An 18,240-nucleotide genomic window follows, 5' to 3' on the forward strand; every position below is an offset into this window, starting at 1 on the left:
TTTTTTTTTTTTTTTAAATAGTCGTAAATTACAAATCTATATACATTGGTGCCTTGGATTACGAGCATAATTTGTTCCGGGGCCATGCTTGTAATCCAAATCCACTCTTAAACCAAAGCAAATTTTCCCATAAGAAATCACTGAAATGCAGATAATTGGTTCCACACCCCAAAAATGATTTTTTTTTATTCTGAATAACATGTAGAACAGATGAAACTAACTATGAGAAACAGCTGAATATGTCCTATTATAAGTTACTGTACAGTCAGAGGTCTGTGTGGTCACATGACCAATCAGGAAGAGAGAATCACAGAGCTGTGCAGGAGGACAGTGACAGAAACTTTATATACAGCAGTTAGAATGGCTGAGTGTGAGTGCAGGCACATTATAGCAGGAATGGAGAGGATGGGAAACACAAGGGCAGACAGAGACTGCAGGGAGCATGAAGGAATGAGCAGGGCAGATGTGGGCACATACATGCAGCGCTCTCTGTCCGGGGAGAGAGGGGTTACAGCTATGGAGAGATTACCTCCACGGTCCTGTCCCCTGATGTAAGCCCCAGCCTGAAGTGGATCTGCCATGATTTGGAAGGTGAGGGAGACTTCCTGGGTCAGAGTACAGGGCTGTAGACCCTGCTATGCAGACCATGCCCCTCCCCCTCCCACCCAGCACAGGGAGCTCTTACACCAAAGCAATGCTCTTACACCAAGTCACAATTTTGAAAAACTGTGAGCTCTAAACCAAAACACTCTTACTCCAAGTTACTGTTATACCAAGGTACCACTGTAACTTTGTGACACCAGTTGATTAAACTTTTTTTTCTCCGGATTACCCATTAAAGCAAACTTGAAACCTTATAGCAAATATCAAGCAGCTTGGCAACTTTTTGTGATGTATCACAGGGACATGTCTCAAGTTCTATTGACTTAGATAATGCTGCGTTTACACGGAACGATTATCGTTTGAATTTGCGCGATAACGATCGAATTCGAACGATAATCGTACGTGTAAACGCAGCGAATGATCAAACGGCGAGCGAGAAATCGTTCATTTTGATCTCACAACATGTTCTTAAATCGACGTTCGAAGGCTGTCCAGGCCATGCATGATGGGAGTTGTAGTTTTGCAACAGCTGGAGAGCCAAGGTTCCCTACCCCTGCCTTAGGGCCCTATTCTATGGGATGATTATCGTTCGCATAATCGTTAACGATAAACGATCTAAACGACCACTATTACAAAAGACCTGAAATCGTTCACCCATTTACATGGAACAATAATCGTTACTTATGATCGTTCTTACGGTCGTCTTGTCGCCATTGCATTCGTCACTACTACGAACGACCGAGCGACGTCTTATGCAATGCGATTGATTTGCGAACAAGCAACGATAAAAATAGGTCCAGGTCTTATTAAACGATCAACGATTTCTCATTCAGTCGTTAGTCGTTAACTGCATTTCAACCGAACGATTATCGCTTAGATTCCAACGATTTAACGATAAATCTGAACCATAATCGTCCGGTGGAATAGGGCCCTTAGATACTTGGATACACTGACACAGCAGCTTTCCATCCAGTACTGTAGCGAGTGGGTTACACCTGTTAGGCTGGGTTCACACTGTGTTTTTGCAATCCGTTTTTTTCCATCCGTTTTTTTGCAAAAAATGGATGCATTTGTGTGCATCCGTTTTTCCATTTACTTCCATTGTAAAAAAAAACCGGATCAGTTTTTTTTTTTTTGACTGACACAAAAATCGGATCCGTTTTGATCCCTTTTTTTTTTTTTTACAATGGAAGTCAATGGAAAAACGGATCAAAACGGATTGAAAAAACGGATGCATTTGTGCGCATCCGTTATGATACTTTTTTCCATTAGCTTCCATTATAAAAAAAAAACGGATCAAAACGGATCTGTTTTTTTTTTGACGGACACAAACGTTGCTGACATTTTTTTGTTCGTTAAAAAAAACGGATCCGTTAAACGTAAGCTGAAAACGCAGTGTGAAACCCAGCCTACTTTTGTGTCCGTTAAAAAAAAGGATCTGTTCTGATCCGTTTTTTGTTTTGTTTTTTACAATGGAAGTCAATGGAAAAACGAATCAAAACGGATACGCACAAATACATCCGTTTTTTGCAAAAAAAAGTCTGAAAAAAAAACGGATTGCAGAAACGCAGTGTGAACCTAGCCTTAGTGAGGACTCCTTTCTCGGTAATGATGCAGCTGGAGGAATCCCAGTAACCTGAGCTGGCAGCGTGGGCACAGCACTGGTATTCCCCTGGATCTGGGGGACATGACACATCCCCCTCCCATTGTGAGCCCCTCTTCCTCTGAGAGTCTCTTTTTTTTGCATTCTGTAACTGGTCAGGTCCTCCTCCTTGCTCCAGCTCCAGCAGCAGCCCCCCCTCTCCCCCCAGCCCATCCCCCCCCCCCTTTACCATAGTCTGATTGGAAGCCTCAAGATGCTGCAGCCCCTGATTGGCCGGCCAGGCATCCTGTCTGGAGTTGGAGAACTACTTAAATAGAAGAGGGAGAAGCTGGAGGCTCAGATGCGCCCTGAGGAGAGTGTACGCTACAAAGCCGCACAGCACTGTTCACACTGCGCAGCATGGGAGCCATGGTTCTGGAGATCTTCGGGCTGTCCCTCTCCATCATCGGCTGGGTGGGGGTGATCCTGGCCTGTGCGCTGCCCATGTGGCAGGTGACAGCCTTCATCGACAACCAGATCGTGACTGCCCAGTTCCATTGGGAAGGGCTGTGGATGACCTGCGTGATCCAGAGCACCGGGCAGATGCAGTGCAAGGTCTATGACTCCATCCTGGGGCTGCGGCCGGAGGTGCAGGCGGCTCGGGCGCTCACTGTGCTGGCCGCCATCCTGGGCATCATCGCCCTCCTGGTCACCGTGCTCGGAGCCCAGTGCACCGTCTGCTTCCAGGGCACCAACGTCAAGAGCCGCATGTTACTAGCCGGGGGGGTGATGTACATCGTGGACGGGCTGCTGGTCCTCATCCCGCTCTGCTGGACGGCCAACATCGTCATCCGGGACTTCTTCAACCCGCACGTGCCCAACTCCAACAAGCGGGAGATGGGCGCCGCGCTGTATGTGGGCTGGGCGGCCACTGCCCTCCTGCTGCTCGGCGGGGTCCTCATCTGCCTGTCCAGCCGGGGGCAGCGGGCCATGCCGGTCAAGTACTCCGCCTCCCGGAGACCGACCTCCAACGGGGACTACGACAAGAAGAACTACGTGTAAGGAGAGTGGCGGACACTGGCATCACGGCCACCGGGACTCGTACAAGTTACCTCCTGGGCACCGGATCATCCCAGGACTGGCATCGTATGACTGGATGAATGAACGATAGTGAACGATCGTTCGTGCGGTCCACTGTGTGTATATACGTGTAGATATGTATATTCTGTATAGTCAGGGTTATGGTGGTGCCCTCATCTCTGGCATCGGCTTTCTGGACTCCTTGTGGGCACTTAGTAGGTGATCGGATTGAGAAGCTTCGTGGGCAGCGGCTGGGTGGCTTGTGGGTCCTTGGCATCCCCTGCTGGTTCAGCAGCTTGGAGAGGGGGATTTCTCTCATTCCTCTATCTCATTCCTGTATTGGGCATTGATGTTTGATTTTCAGGTAGCTGGTAAGGCAGGGTTCACACTGCGTTTTTCCCAGTCTGTCCCATACTGTATCCCTTTTAGGCAATTGTTTGCATCTGTTTTGTCTATTGACTTCTTTTAAACAGAATGCAACAATGCAGCGTCAGCTCAGGCTGGGTGCACGCTGTGTTTTTGCAGTTTGTTTAATCTATCCGTTTGACAGAAAAAACATTTGTGTGCATCCCTTAGGCTAGGTTCACACTGCGTTTTCAGCATCAGTTTAGCGGATCCGTTTTTTGCAAAAAATGGATGCATTTGTGTGCATCCGTTTTTCCATTGACTTCCATTATAAAATGGATGCATTTTTTTTGACGCACAATAAAGTACTGTTGACGCTACTTTTTCGACCGTTAAAAAAAATAACTGATCCGTTAAACGGATGCTGAAAACGCAGTGTGAACCCTAAGGATTATTTTTTCCATTGACTTCCATTATTTTATTTTATTTTTTTGATTTTATTTTTTTTTATTTTTTAGCATACACAAACACGTGGCAGTTTTTTCTGTACGGTAAAAGTAACCATTTACCACCGGATCCGTTAAACGGACTACAAGAACGCAGTGTGACCCCAGCAGTGTTCACACGCTGGTGATGGCACGGCAGAAGAGTCGTGGGGAACTTGGGGAAACGTGTAAAGTGCGCCGAGCCCCTCCGCTATGTCTGAACTACTCACTTAATCTGGTAATACGCAACATAGAAAAATCAGAGCGCCACGACTGAGTGTCTTATGTAACCCAAAGGTTGCAGCTTGATTCTCCCATTGTAATTACAGATGTGATGGAGATTTTCTGTTAGGGCGCGTTCACACGTACAGGATCTGCAGCAGATTTGATGCGGTGTTCAGTTTTTTAGTTACATTGATATCTGCTGCGGATCCTGTATGTGTGAACGCACCCTGACATAGACGTCCACTACATAGTTAACATTGATGGATGAAGCTATAAGACGTCTCCATGTACCCGCAGCCTGCGGCTTCTCCCTCTCCCCCGGCCGATGTGGGGACGTCACCCAGCGCTCACGCCTTATAACGTCAGTATTAGCAGCCTCCGGAGCTGCCTCTCTTCTCTCACCGGCTCCGGATTCCTCTTATTTTGGTACCTTCTAACTGTTTTATTATTATTATTATGATGTTTTACATGTGACAAATAATTCTTTTATTTAAATGTATTTTGCAAAAAAAAAAAAATCTACCAAAGTCTCTTTGTATTTTCCAGATAAATAAATGATTTTTTAAGAAAAACTATGCATGGATGTTATATTATTATATAGTATAGAGATACTAGTTACCAGGTTTAAGTAGTTTGTATAACACTAGTGGGCTTGATCCTTCTTATGCGTCTCATATAAGCTTCCTATAGTCTCATATAAGCTTCCTATAGACTTACAATGTTGCATTGATTCAGCCATTTCAGTAATGGGTAAGAGTTTCTAATACTACAGTGAAATCCTTCCATTATTTACTGTTGGGCTATGTTCACACACAGTATTTCCATCAGTCTTTTTTTTTTTTTTTTTTTTTTATCAAAATCAGGAGTGGAACTGACAGGGCAAAATTATAATGGAAAGATTTGCCCAGTTTCTGTGTTTTTAACCCACTCCTGGTTTTGGTGAGACTGATGGAAATACTGGTGGTCCTTTTACACGGATCGATTTTTAACAATTAACGATAAACGGTCGCAAACGAGATTGTTTATCGTTAGCCTGAAATCGTTCGCCATATTAGGGTGCCTTTACACAAAGAGATTTATCTGACAGATTTTTTGAAGCCAAAGCCAGAAATGGATTTGAAAAGAGGTCCTTTATGACCTGTTCTCTGTTTATAGTCTGTTCCTGGCTTTGGCTTCAAAAATCTGTCACATAAATCTCTGTGTAAACACACTCTTGCACAGAACAATGGTCATTAGTTACGATCGTTATTACGATTGTTACTATGATCGTTTACTCCATCTGATCCCAGCAAAACAATGAACAATGTGCAATTACACTGAACGATTAGTGAACAAATGCGGAACTTGAGCGAACGAATGTGGAATTACAGCGAACGATTAACGATTATTTTAGGTTCAGACCTAAATAAACGACATACGAACGATTTTTCGATCGTTGCCTGCAATTACACAGAACGATTATCGTTTAAATTCGAACGATTTTTTTGCACGATAATCATCCCGTGTAATAGAGCCCTTACAATGTTGCAGTGATTCAGCCATTTCAGTAATGGGTAAGGTGGCTTTGTAGTTTCTAATACTGCTGTAGTTTCTAATACTGCTGTGAAATCCTTTCATTACTTACTGTTGGGCTATGTTCACACACAGTATTTCCGTCAGTGTTTTTTTTTAACCAAAATCAGGAGTGGAACTGACGGGGCGAAATTATAATGGAAAAATTTCTGTGTCTTTAACCCACTCCTGGTTTTGGTTGAAAAAAAAGACTGACGGAAATACTAAGTGTGAACATCGCTGTAAAGTGATCTGATACAGTTATGATGCGTTTACACAGACAGATTTATCTGACAGATCTTTGAAGTCAAAGCCAGGAACAGACTATAAACAGGGATCAGGTCATAAAGGAGAGACTGGGATCTATCCTCTTTTCAAATCCATTCCTGGCTTTGGCTTCCAAAATCTGTCAGATAAATCTTTCTGTGTAAACGCATCCTTACAACCCTTGCAAGTGCAACACAACCTGACTGTGTGTTCACCCTAATGGCTGTTAACCCTTTCACCTACCACAGCCAATTATACGGGAAAGTACATTGTATTCCCCAACCTTCTGACTGATCGTTAGGATGAAATCACGCTGTATTTGCCAAACTATTCCCCCAGACAGCGCCTTCAACATGTTAAAAGATCAAGTGGGTTTATTATTTTTCATTGTTACATTCTATTTGGTTCTATCTGGGATAGTCATCTGGAAAGGATGAGTTTAAGGGCCCTATTCCACCGGACGATTATCGTTCGCATAATCGTTAACGATAAACGATCCAAACGAAAGACCTGAAATCGTTCGCCCATTTACATGGAAAGATAATCGTTACTTATGATCGCTCTTGCGGTCGTCTTGTCGTCGCTACTGCGAACGACTTCTTATTCAATGCGAACGAGCAACGATAAAAATAGGTCCGGGTCTTATTAAACGATCAACGATTTCTCGTCGTTAACTGCTATTCTAACGAACGATTATCGTTTAGATTCGAACGATTTAACGATAATCTGAATGATAATTGTCAGGTGGAATAGGGCCCTAAGGCTGGGTTCACACATGTGGGAATGCATCAGTTCATTGCAATAATTCATTATTTATTTGCCGTCCTTTATTGTGTTAACGTAATGAAACGCCAGCGTGTGTGAACATACCCTTATCCTATCGGTGGATTTCATTGTTCTTGAATTTGCTCACCATTGTAACTAGGAAAAGAATCACAAGAAATTAGAATATTTATATAGCGCCCACATGTCCTACAGTGCTGTACACAAAATACTAACAAGTGCAGGGGTAGGGAATCTTGGCTCTTCACCTGTTGCAAAACTACAACTCCCACCATGCCCGGACAGCCTTCGGCTGTCCGGGCATGATGGGAGTTGTAGTTTTGCAACAGCTGGAGAGCCAAGGTTCCCTACCCCTACACTAGTTCAACCAAGTCTGTGTTTATCCCACATCTCCTGGAATGACGAGACGTCCCAGTATATCTTGATCACTGGCCCAGTGCTTGAGTCTCTAGATCAACGTCCTCGAGGAATCCCTACAGGTCACGTCTGGAGGATTTCCTTAATTCTGCGCAGATGCTTTAATCCTTTTCATGTAATAATAGTTTGCACATCTGGGCTCTGTGTGGAATCCGTGTTGCTATTAAGTGCAGGTCTGAGAAACATTACCTCACCGCTCATGGTCGAAGTCGGCGCTAGAATAAAGAAAAATTACTGCGTTTTATCTTTCCGTCGTTTCCCCTAGATCAGTATATTACTATAATAATCATTCATGGAGTTCTTGTTGTTGCTGATTCAGAGACTGGGGCAGTCAGGGACAGGACTGAGCGGCTCATAGAGGTTTTTGACAGTTTTTTATTCTGTTTTTGGAGCCAAAGCCAGAAGTAGATTCAAAAGGAATAGGAAATATAATGGAATGAGCTACACTTCTCCTTCCTGTTGGATTCACTCTCGGCCTTAGCTCTAAAAACTGATTATGGCCTTGTTCACGCACTGTGTTAGGGATCTATCAAACATGGTGTAAAGTGAAACTGTCTGTTGCCCCTAGCAACCAATCAGATTCCACCTTTCATTTTCCAAAGAGTCTGTGAGGAATGTAAGGTGGAATCTGATTGGTTGCTAGGGGCAACTGAGCCAGTTTCACTTTACACCATGTTTGATAAATCTCCCCCATGTCTGCATTTTGTGTTAGCCAGCGGATTTGGCTCTATGGGGGAGATTTATCAAACATGGTGTAAAGTGAAACTGGCTCAGTTGCCCCTAGCAACCAATCAGATTCCACTTCTCATTCCTCACAGACTCTTTGGAAAATGAAAGGTGGAATCTGATTGGTTGCTAGGGGCAACTGAGCCAGTTTCACCTTACACCATGTTTGATAAATCTCCCCCACACAGTATTTTTGCTTAGTATTTTGCAACCAAAACCAGGAGTGGATTGAAAACACAGAAAGACTATGCTCACACACTGTTGAAATTAACTGGATGGCCGCCATTTAATGGCAAATAATTGCTGTTATTTTAAAACATCAGCAGTTGTTTTGAAATACTGATGGTTATTTGCCATTAAATGGCAGCCATCCACTCAATTTCAACAGTGTGAGACCATAGTCTTTATGTGTTTTCAATCCACTCCTGGTTTTGGTTGCAAAATACTGACCAAAATATGTGTGTGAACAAGGGTGGTATTACACCGGCAAAACTTTTTGCAAAAACACACACAAAATAAAGGCCCTATTCCGTGGAACGATTATCGGCTGTATTCGGCGGATATCGGTCACTACGGCAGATATTCACCCCGTCGAATAGAGAGCAACGATCAGCTGACATTGTTCATGTCAGCTGATCGTTGCGTCGTTTGTCTTTCAAACATGTTAAAAGACAAATGACCAGAATAGCAGCGATCTGCTGCCGTCGCCCCAATATAGAGGAGCGGCGGCAGCAGACCGCCGCTATCCTCTTTGGGCTGCCCGGACGATCACCCGGGCAGCCCACCTCCCCGCGACCCCTCCCGTACTCACCCGCTTACTGCTGCCGCGTGGAATAGCGTCAGCGAGCGGGGAACGAGGAGCAAACGATCGCTAATATCGCTTGTTTGCTCCTCACTGTCAGCCTGTGGAATAGGGCCTTAAAACGTTTCTTTGAGCAAAATAGCTACAGATGTCAGACAGTCACCAGTCAATGGGATTTTACATGCCATACATACTATACATACTTGGTGTTTTGTTGTTGTTTTTTTTGTGGTGTTTTTCTCCTCTCTCAGTTTTTCCAAAATGCAGTTTTCTGCAAACTCTGCCGTTTCTCTCCTATAGAGCTCAATGGAACTTCTGCTGTTTGTCTCAAAAATGAACAAAAAAAGGCAAAAAAAAAAAGAAAGAAAGAAAGCCAATTACACCTAAAGTCAAAAACACCAGAAAATGGCAAGTTAATATTTGGCAGTCTTTTTGGCACTTTTTTTTTGTAGCCCAGAAAACGTTTCTGGGGGCACCCTAACTGTCTGCTAAAATCATCTGCCAAATCTTTGGGGATCTCTATATCAGCACATAAACACACATCAATTCTAAGAAAAGTAAAACTAATATTTTGCTCCTATATCAAACACCATGTCCTAAAGACAGATAGGTGTCCTGCTTGGGAGCCTCCTTTTTAAAAAAATTTTTTTATTTATTAAACTATGATATTTATTTATCCGTGCAGATTCCTCAGTGTGAACTCACCCGTAGTGGTCAAATTCCAGAGAAATAAGCCATTCCAAGCCAAAGTTACATAATATCCAAATACCAGTTTATGCATATAAAATAAATGTTCCACTCCTCCAATCCTTTATGATAAAGTGATTTAATATTTCAGATATACTTTCATGTCTGAGAAGGGGTATTCAGCTTAAAATTAACTTTTGATATGTTGCTGCCCTTGGAGAGAACATAACATTGCTACCTTTCCACACTCCCCTGGTGTCCTCCCCCGTCATCTTCGGGGCCCAGCTAAGCAATTCCGCCTCCACTTCCACTAACAGCCCGCTCAGCCAATCACTGGCCGTGGCGCTGCCCTGTCTCAGTCAGTGATTGGCTGAGCAGGCTGTCACTGCCAGACAAATCCATCTCGGAAGTGGAGGTGGGATCGCTTAGCCGGGGACCTGAGGATGACACAGGAGGACACTGGGGGAGAGTGGAAATTAAAGAATAGGCTCCTTGTTATGTTCTCACCAAGAGCAGCAACATATTAAAAGTTAATTTTGAGCGGAATACCCCTTTAAGATGAAGGACAAGACAGGTTTGTTTTCTGTTGTTGCCAAGGATACCTGGTGGTAATGCCTACTAAGTAATTGCTGCCATTAGGTGTTCGTCCGTGTAACTGAGGTCGGGTTGTCATGCGGTGGCTGCCACATGCAGACACTTTATCCAATAGCCGTGGGAGTTAGCCATTAATACTGCAGTTTAACTAAAAAATCATGCAGCCATTTGTCACCACATGTGGGTATGATTTCACCTGTAGCTGATTTAAAGGGTTTTTTCAACCTAACAAACTTCTTTATTTTGGTGCCTGCTGGGAGAAGGGATACTTATACTTACCTCCTGGGCTCATACCACTACCTCTGTTCACCGGCATCAGACCTCAAACACATGGCTTGGGGTTGGCTTGTGCTGTCTCCACTCAGCCTATCAGTGCCTGAGGTGGACGATCACTCACTATAGCCGCTGATTGGCTGATCGGAGACTGCATGAGCTGACCCTAAACACAGGAAGCACTGTATACCACCAGTTCTGGTCCTGGTGAACAGAGGTTGCAATGTGAGCCAAGGAGGTAAGTATAAAGGCACCAATATAGAGAGATTTGTAAGGTCTGAAAACTCCTTTAAGAAGTAGACTGTGTTGCAATCCTGTCAATAATATCTATATGCAATAGTGTTCTTCGCCAAAGCCCCCTACCCACCTTCTAAAATCACACACATAGTAAATCTGGCCAATTATTTGTCCATAAAGCAGCGTTTTTATGGTTAAAAAAATAAATAAAATAAAATGATCAGCTGATTTTCCTTATTATGATGTGTTTCATCACTGCCAATGGAAAAATGCCCCTTTTTACAAACATAGAAACTTTGAAAATTGTTGGCAGAAAAAGATCACTTGGTCCATCTAGTCTGCCCTATTAGTCTTAGTATAACTATAGGTTTATCCCAGGCAGGTCACAGAAAAATGCATCATATGAAAAAGGAGAAAAGTCTTTCTTTTATGATCTGTCCTCCATTTATTTTTTTTATTGGCTTTGTCTTCAATAATTACAATTAAAAACTTGACTGTATGAACACACCTTTTAAATCTTAAAGTGGTAGTTTACCCTCAAAAAAATTCTTTCGAATCAACTGGTGGCAAAAAGTTCAGGAGATTTGTATTTTTCTTCTATTAAAAAGTTCAAGTATTTCCGTACTTATCAGCTACTGTATGTCCTACAGGAAGTGGTTCATTCTCTCCAGTGCTCTCTGCTGCCACCTCTGTCCATGTCAGGAACTGTCCAGAGCAGTAGCAAATCCCCATAGATAACGTCTTCTGCTCAGCAGACTGGAAAGAACACCACTTCCTGTAGGACATACAGCAGCTGAAAAGTACTGGAAGACTTGAGATTTTTTTTTTTTTAAATAAAAGTAAATAACACATTTCTGACACCAGATGATTTGAAAATAAATAAATAAAAGTTGGGGTGTGAACTACCCCTTTAAGATCCTTCACATTTCTGCATACAAAGTGTAGCTGTCCTGGATACACACAGCTTCAGCAGTAGTGTTTTCCTTACTCTAAAATAGATGAATGCCTTATCTGTCTTCTTCAACCCGAAATAACTGAGCTAAACATGGAAATTTAGCACAGGACAAAGCAACAAGAGGTCATTCCTTAACTTGTCCCTTGCAGACTGCCATGTAAGCTGATGCTGTCCAGCTATCTGCAGCTAATAATGGTGATAGGAAATAACAGAGTGGTCTGATAGTCAGGATGCATGATGGGACATTTATCAGAGGGGTCATCTTATTATTAGTTCTGGCCATGTGCCAAATTCCCTGCAGCTGTACACATGCATTGTGGTTCTTATGCTGCGTTTACACGGAACGATAATTCGCCCGATGGTAAAATTAACGATTTCGAAGTAACAATTTTTTTTTATAACGATCAGCGTTTAGACGGAACCATATATCGTACAGAAAATTCGTTTTGCAATAGATTAAGCCTATCTCACACATAGTAAAAATCGATGAACGACTGTTTACACGGAACGATCTGTGAATTTTTTTACGAACGGCGATTTTAGAACATGTTGTAAGATCAAAATAAACGACTTCTCACTGGTCGCTTGATCGTTCGCTGCGTTTACGCGTACGATTATTGTTCGAATTCGATCGTTATCGTGCAAATTCGCACGATAATCGTTCCGTGTAAACACAGCATAAGAACTAGATATTGGAGTGAACTGACAATCAAAAACACTAAAAATATTTCTCTGGGGTTGTCTAGTGTGGACTGATTTAGTCCAGCCTAAGGGCCCTATTCCACCGGACAATTATCGTTCAGATTATCGTTAAATCGTTCGAATCTAAACGATAATCGTTCGGTTGAAATGCAGTTAACGATTAACGACCGAACGAGAAATCGTTGATCGCTTTATAAGACCTGGACCTATTTTTATCGTTGCTCGTTCGCAAAACGTTCGCAAATCGTTCGCATTGAATAAGACATCGTTCGGTCGTTCGCAATAGATACGAACGCAATAGCGAAGAAATACGGAAGAAGAAACGATCGCAATTACGATCATAAGTAACGATTATCGTTCCATGGAAATGAGTGAACGTTTTCAGGTCTTTCGCAATAGCGGTCGTTTGAGATCGTTAATCGTTAACGATTATGCTAACGATAATCGTCCGGTGGAATAGGGCCCTAAGGGTCCTATTACACGGAGCGATTTTTAACAATAAACGACTAACGATAAACGTTACAAACGAGATCGTTAACGTGAAATCATTCACCATATTACACAGAATGATGATCGTTAGTTACGATCGTTATTGTGATCGTTACTATGATCGTTTATTCCTTCTGATCCCAGCACAACAATGGACAATGTGCAACTGAACGATTAGTGAACAAATGCGGAACTTGAGCGAAAAAATGTGGAATTACAGCGAACGATTAGGGAACGATTAAAGATAATTTTAGGTTCAGATCTAAATCAACAATCGGCGACATACCAACGATTTTCTGATCGTTGCCTGCAATTACGCAGAACAATTATCGTTTAAATTTGAACGATATAATGATTTTTTGCACGATTATCGTCCTGTGTAACAGGGCCCTAAAAGATGACAAAACGCAACCTGTTCGTTTTTAGGGACTTTTAGTGAAGAAAAAAAAAAGAAAAGTTGCATAGCGCTGTTTCACAAAGTTTTGGTTCTGCCAACCAGCCCTCTTAAAGGGGTACTCCGGAAAAAAAATCTTTTTCTTTCAGATCAACTGGTTTTAGAAAGTTTTATATAGATTTGTAATTTACTTCTATTAAAAAAAATCTCCAGTCGTCCAGTACTTATCAGCTGCTGTATGTCCTTCAGGAAATTGTGCTTTCTTTTCAGTCTGACACCGTGCTCTCTGCTGCCACCTCTGTCCATTTCAGGAATTGTCCAGAGCAGCAGCAAATCCCCATAGAAAACCTCTCCTGTTCTCCAGACTGGAAAGAATACCATTTCCTGCAGGATATACAGCAGCTGATAAGTATGGGAAGACTGGAGATTTTAAAATAGAAGTAAATTACAAATCTATATAACTTCCTAAAACCAGTTCATTTGAAAGAAAATGATTTTCGACAGAGTACCCCTTTAAAGGGGTTTGTCGATTTCCCCTATCCACAGTATCGTGCAGCCTATTACATGTAGCGATGCGCACCCAGTGACCAATGATTTTAGGTCAGAACCTAAAACACGATCGGCCGATCATTGTCATCGGCTGATTATTGTCTTTACTCCACAGAGCAATGATCTGCTGTATCACTCCATGTAATAGGACCCTTAGGGCTTGACTTCAGGCACAGAACATATTATAGGCCCCTGCCTATATCCCTTTGCTCTCTATTGTCATCATCCCCAGTTCTTGTAAAAGCCGTCCCATGTTGCAGCTGTGGGGGAAATTACATCCAAGCCCTAAGGACAATGGCCGTACACACAATGGGAGAGATGTCTGTTTTCGGCATTCCCATGCACTATACCGTACACCGTCAGATACAAACACATGGCAGAAAAATGTATGACTGAATGGCGATTTCTCTGAACACCAGCATGACCAGTCAATCCTGGATTAGGCTGCTCCACATGCTGTGTGAACACATTAAGCACGTTGAGCTGCTGCTGGGTGGATAATACGTGTGATCAGGAATTCAGATACTTTAATTTTATATTGTTCTAAAGAGGCTGAAGTGGCTTAAAATGACCGTATTCTGTAAAGCTGATTTTCTGCATGCATTGTATACCACCAGTGCTGAGTATTTTATTATTGCAGGGTAACGTCGGATTACAGTGCAGTACAATGTACTTGAACAGAGTCTTACTAAACTGGTGCCATACAGAGGGTGAGATCCACAGCAAAATTCCCTCAATTTTATAGTCAATTAAATTCCTCACCTACTTGTAATTTAATTCATTTACCAAAAAATGATTCTTTACAGCAGAAAAACATTTCTAGCATCACCTCACCCCTCGGTGGCTCTTTTCCCTTAAATCTGCTGTTCACGGCTTGTTGCTAGGGAAAATCTGTATCTAGTAACAGCTAGACCAGGACAGAAAGAAGGTGGGTGGGGCTTAGCATGTACTATGTGCAGGAGAAAAAGAGAGAGGGCTTTAGAAACAGACATGTCAAAAGTTTTGATCGATCCGGGTCTGAGTGTTCAGACCCGTACTGATCGGGAGATAGAGCCATGAGAAGATGCGCTTTTCTCTGGAAACATAGCCCTCCATTCCTGCAGTGGGTTTATATTCCACTGTGAAAATATTGTAAAAAATTAACTACTTAACTACTTCTGTCACCATACTTACCTGTTCTCCCGGTGTGCTTATGCTTGCTTCTTCACGTCCCCACACACTGACAACACACTCAGCCAATCACTGTGCTGTCCCGCCGCAGCCAGTGATTGGCTTAAGCAGGAACCCAGAAAAGCATGTGTGAAAACACCAGGAGAACATGGACAGGTAAGTACGGTGATGGGAGCTAAGTAGTTAAAAGCTTCTAGCACAATATTCTTGCAGTGAAAGGAAAATCCGCTGCAGGAAGAGATTGCCATAGACTTAAAAAGAATTCAGCATTGCAGCAGATTTCACTGCAAGAAACTCGCAGCGTGAAATCCGCTGCGTTACAGTATCTGTGAGTCTACCCTAAGGCGATGTTTGCACATAGTATTTCCGTCAGACATTTGGTCAGTATTTTTTCAGCCAAAAGCAGGAGTGAAACTGACAGGGCAAAATTATAATGGAAAGATGTGTTTTCAACTCACTCCTGGTTTGGGGTGAAAAAAGACTGACCAAAATACTGACGGAAATACTATGTGTGAACATAGCCTAGTAGTGGAATCCACTATGTGAGTCTACCACAGAAACTGACATGCAGCTTACACTCCATACCTTCTGTGCAGAACAATTCTGCAGCCTGTGAATGAGATTTGTACAATGCCATCCAATGCCTGGTACTGTAATCCATGGCCTCCGCCATCCTTTCAGTTATTATACTCTGAACAAGGATTTGAAATGTTTTTTAGGCTACGTTCTCACTATGGGACTATAGCGTAAAAGATGACGTCCGTTTACTGATAATGACGGACACAAATAATGATCATTATTAATAGATCCTAAGATAATAAGAAGGGAAGGGACTGAAAGGGCAGACTAGATGAACGCAGTGACCAGTATACAAAATGTCTGGTGGGCAAATAAGTATTTTTCTCCCTGGTCCCCACTATGTGATGCTGATATAAGTCATCTGTCACGCACAAAGCATAACCTGCACTTAGATATCACTACAGTTCCCTGATTCATCCACTACCTTCCTTCATTGAAAGCTAAAGAATAGAAAATGATGGGAACTGTGGCAGCACACAGCATGCAGGTTCCTGGAAGTGCTGCTCCCCCGCTGTGTGGGTACAGAGGAGAGGGCTGGGCGGAGGCATGCTCCGGACCCTCTGCAACATTGTTCTGAGAAATGAAGCGTTTCTAAGTTATGGATCTAAACTGTGACCTCTGAGACCCCACTCACACCGGAGGCACACACACTTCAGACAGGAAGCGGCCCTTATACGCGGATAAAAGAATAATGAGGCCTAGGGCTCATGCCCCTCCAGACAGACATCAGGGAGTCTTAATAGACAGCAGGGCAGGAGGACAACCGAATAAAGCATATAATAAATTATATATATGTGTGTGTGGATTACAATTAACCCCTTCCCTCCTGGGCCAATTTTTAGAGATGAGCGAACCTGGAGCATGCTCGAGTCCATCCGAACCCGAACTTTCGGCATTTGATTAGCGGTGGCTGCTGAAGTTGGATACAGCCCTAAGGCTATGTGGAAATCATGGATATAGTCATTGGCTGTATCCATGTTTTCCCAGACAACCTTAGAGCTTTATCCAAGTTCAGCAGCCCCAGCTAATCAAATGCCGATCATTCGAGTTTGGATCGACTCGAACCCGAACCCGATTCGCTCATCTCTACCAGTTTTCATTCTTGCTCTTTCATTTTTGCCTCCTAGTTTTTAAAAGGCCATAGCGATTGCATTTTTTCACCTACAGACCCACATGGCCCCTTATTTTTTGCGACACCAATTGTAATTTGCAATGAAATACTTTAAAGGGGTACTCCGGGCTGGGGTTATTTTTAGGATATGGCCTGGGAAGGGGTGGAAATAGAGGCTGCCGGTCACTTACCTCCCTGATTCCAGCGCCGGGTCCCGGATCGCGCTGCCTCATTCTCCCATCCGGCCGCCACTTCCTGGTCTGAGCTGCGGCTAAAGGCAGCTTAGCTATTTATCGGCCGAGGCCAGACTCCTCTCCGACAGCTGAATGGCTGAGCTGCGGGGAGGTAAGTTACCGGCAGCCTCTATTTCCTCCCTTCCCCGGCCATACCCTAAAAATAACCCCCTCCTGGTGTACCCCTTTAATTTTTGGGGGACTGTGTGAGGTATCATTTAAAAAAAAATAATATTTTAACTTTTAGTCCCCCTCGGTGACTTTTATTATAGCTGCACTTATCTCTGCCTGTCCCCAACTACACATTTGTCTTACACTACTGTACTTCGCCTCACCTTGCCACCTACGCAAGCAAACCGCTCCAGGGGTAGAGACCTTGGGGTCGCCTGCCACAGAAAGTCCTCCCCACCTTGCGGCTGGCTCTGGTGAAGAACTGCGGCCCCTTAGACTCCGCTTCCTGGTGCAGCTTACACCATTGATTGAGCAGGCTTAGCGGGTCCACTATTCTCCAGCCATTACGCATAGCAAACGCAGTACAGTACCTGTGGGGCTGTGATAGTGATACTGGAGACCAGCAGAGGAGTGGGAACTGTGTCTGAGCTGGACTGGGACGCGGTGAGCATCACTTGTTTTTTGTTTTTAAAGTTTATGAATAAAACCTTTAAAGAAATAATGTTAACTAGTTAGTTTTTTTTAAAGATCTTTAGATCATCTGGGAGGCCCATAGGAGATAGCCGCAGTCTGCTGCCGCTGCTCCTATTGCTCATAGTGACGACAGCAGATCATTGCTATATAGTCGTTTGTCTTTCAACATGTTACATGTTGAAAGACAACGATTAGCCGACATCACAGCCAACACAAAGCAATTATAGGCCGATAATCGGCCAAATACGGCCGATAATCGCTTTGTGTAATAGGGCCTTAAGTATTTCAGACAAATATCTTTCAAAATGCAGGTTGCAAAGACCCAACATGTACACAACCATTTTTACCCTTTAGGGTACGTTCACACTTACCGGATCCACAGCTGATTTTCTGCTGTGGATCCACAGCAGATCCGCAGCAGATTTCATTTAAATAACTGAACACAGCATAAAATCTGCACCATCAAATCTGCTATGGATCCTGTAGGTGTGAACGCACCTGAAATCAGCATTTAGCAATGCTGTGCTTTTACTTCTTTGAGAATATCGTTACGTGTATCTTAGTGTACAAAAGACATTAAAAGTACAGGGCGGACATTTTTGAACAAGATAAACCTATAGTCAGCTTTGAACGCTTAAAGTAAATCTATAATGAACTCAAGGTGTATAGTGGACAAACACATGCTGAAAAGAGCCTGAGTACAATTTGACAGAAGTACTCAAGTATAATGTAGAGTCTATAACAGGGGTAGGAAAC

General features: G+C 43.1%; 1 protein-coding gene and 1 long non-coding RNA gene across 3 annotated transcripts in view; both read left to right on the forward strand.

The window, feature by feature from the left end:
- LOC138785290 (uncharacterized) overlaps positions 1–18,240 on the forward strand; it is a 71,135-nt gene that overhangs the window by 24,727 nt on the left and 28,168 nt on the right. The window lies entirely within an intron of this gene.
- CLDN5 (claudin 5) lies at positions 2,531–4,892 on the forward strand. The gene has a single exon (XM_069961095.1). It carries the CDS (start codon positions 2,606–2,608, stop codon positions 3,245–3,247), a length of 642 nt encoding a protein of 213 aa, XP_069817196.1. The 5' UTR covers positions 2,531–2,605; the 3' UTR covers positions 3,248–4,892.

The sequence above is a fragment of the Dendropsophus ebraccatus genome, chromosome 3, assembly GCF_027789765.1.
Source record: "Dendropsophus ebraccatus isolate aDenEbr1 chromosome 3, aDenEbr1.pat, whole genome shotgun sequence".
Lineage (NCBI taxonomy): Eukaryota > Metazoa > Chordata > Amphibia > Anura > Hylidae > Dendropsophus > Dendropsophus ebraccatus.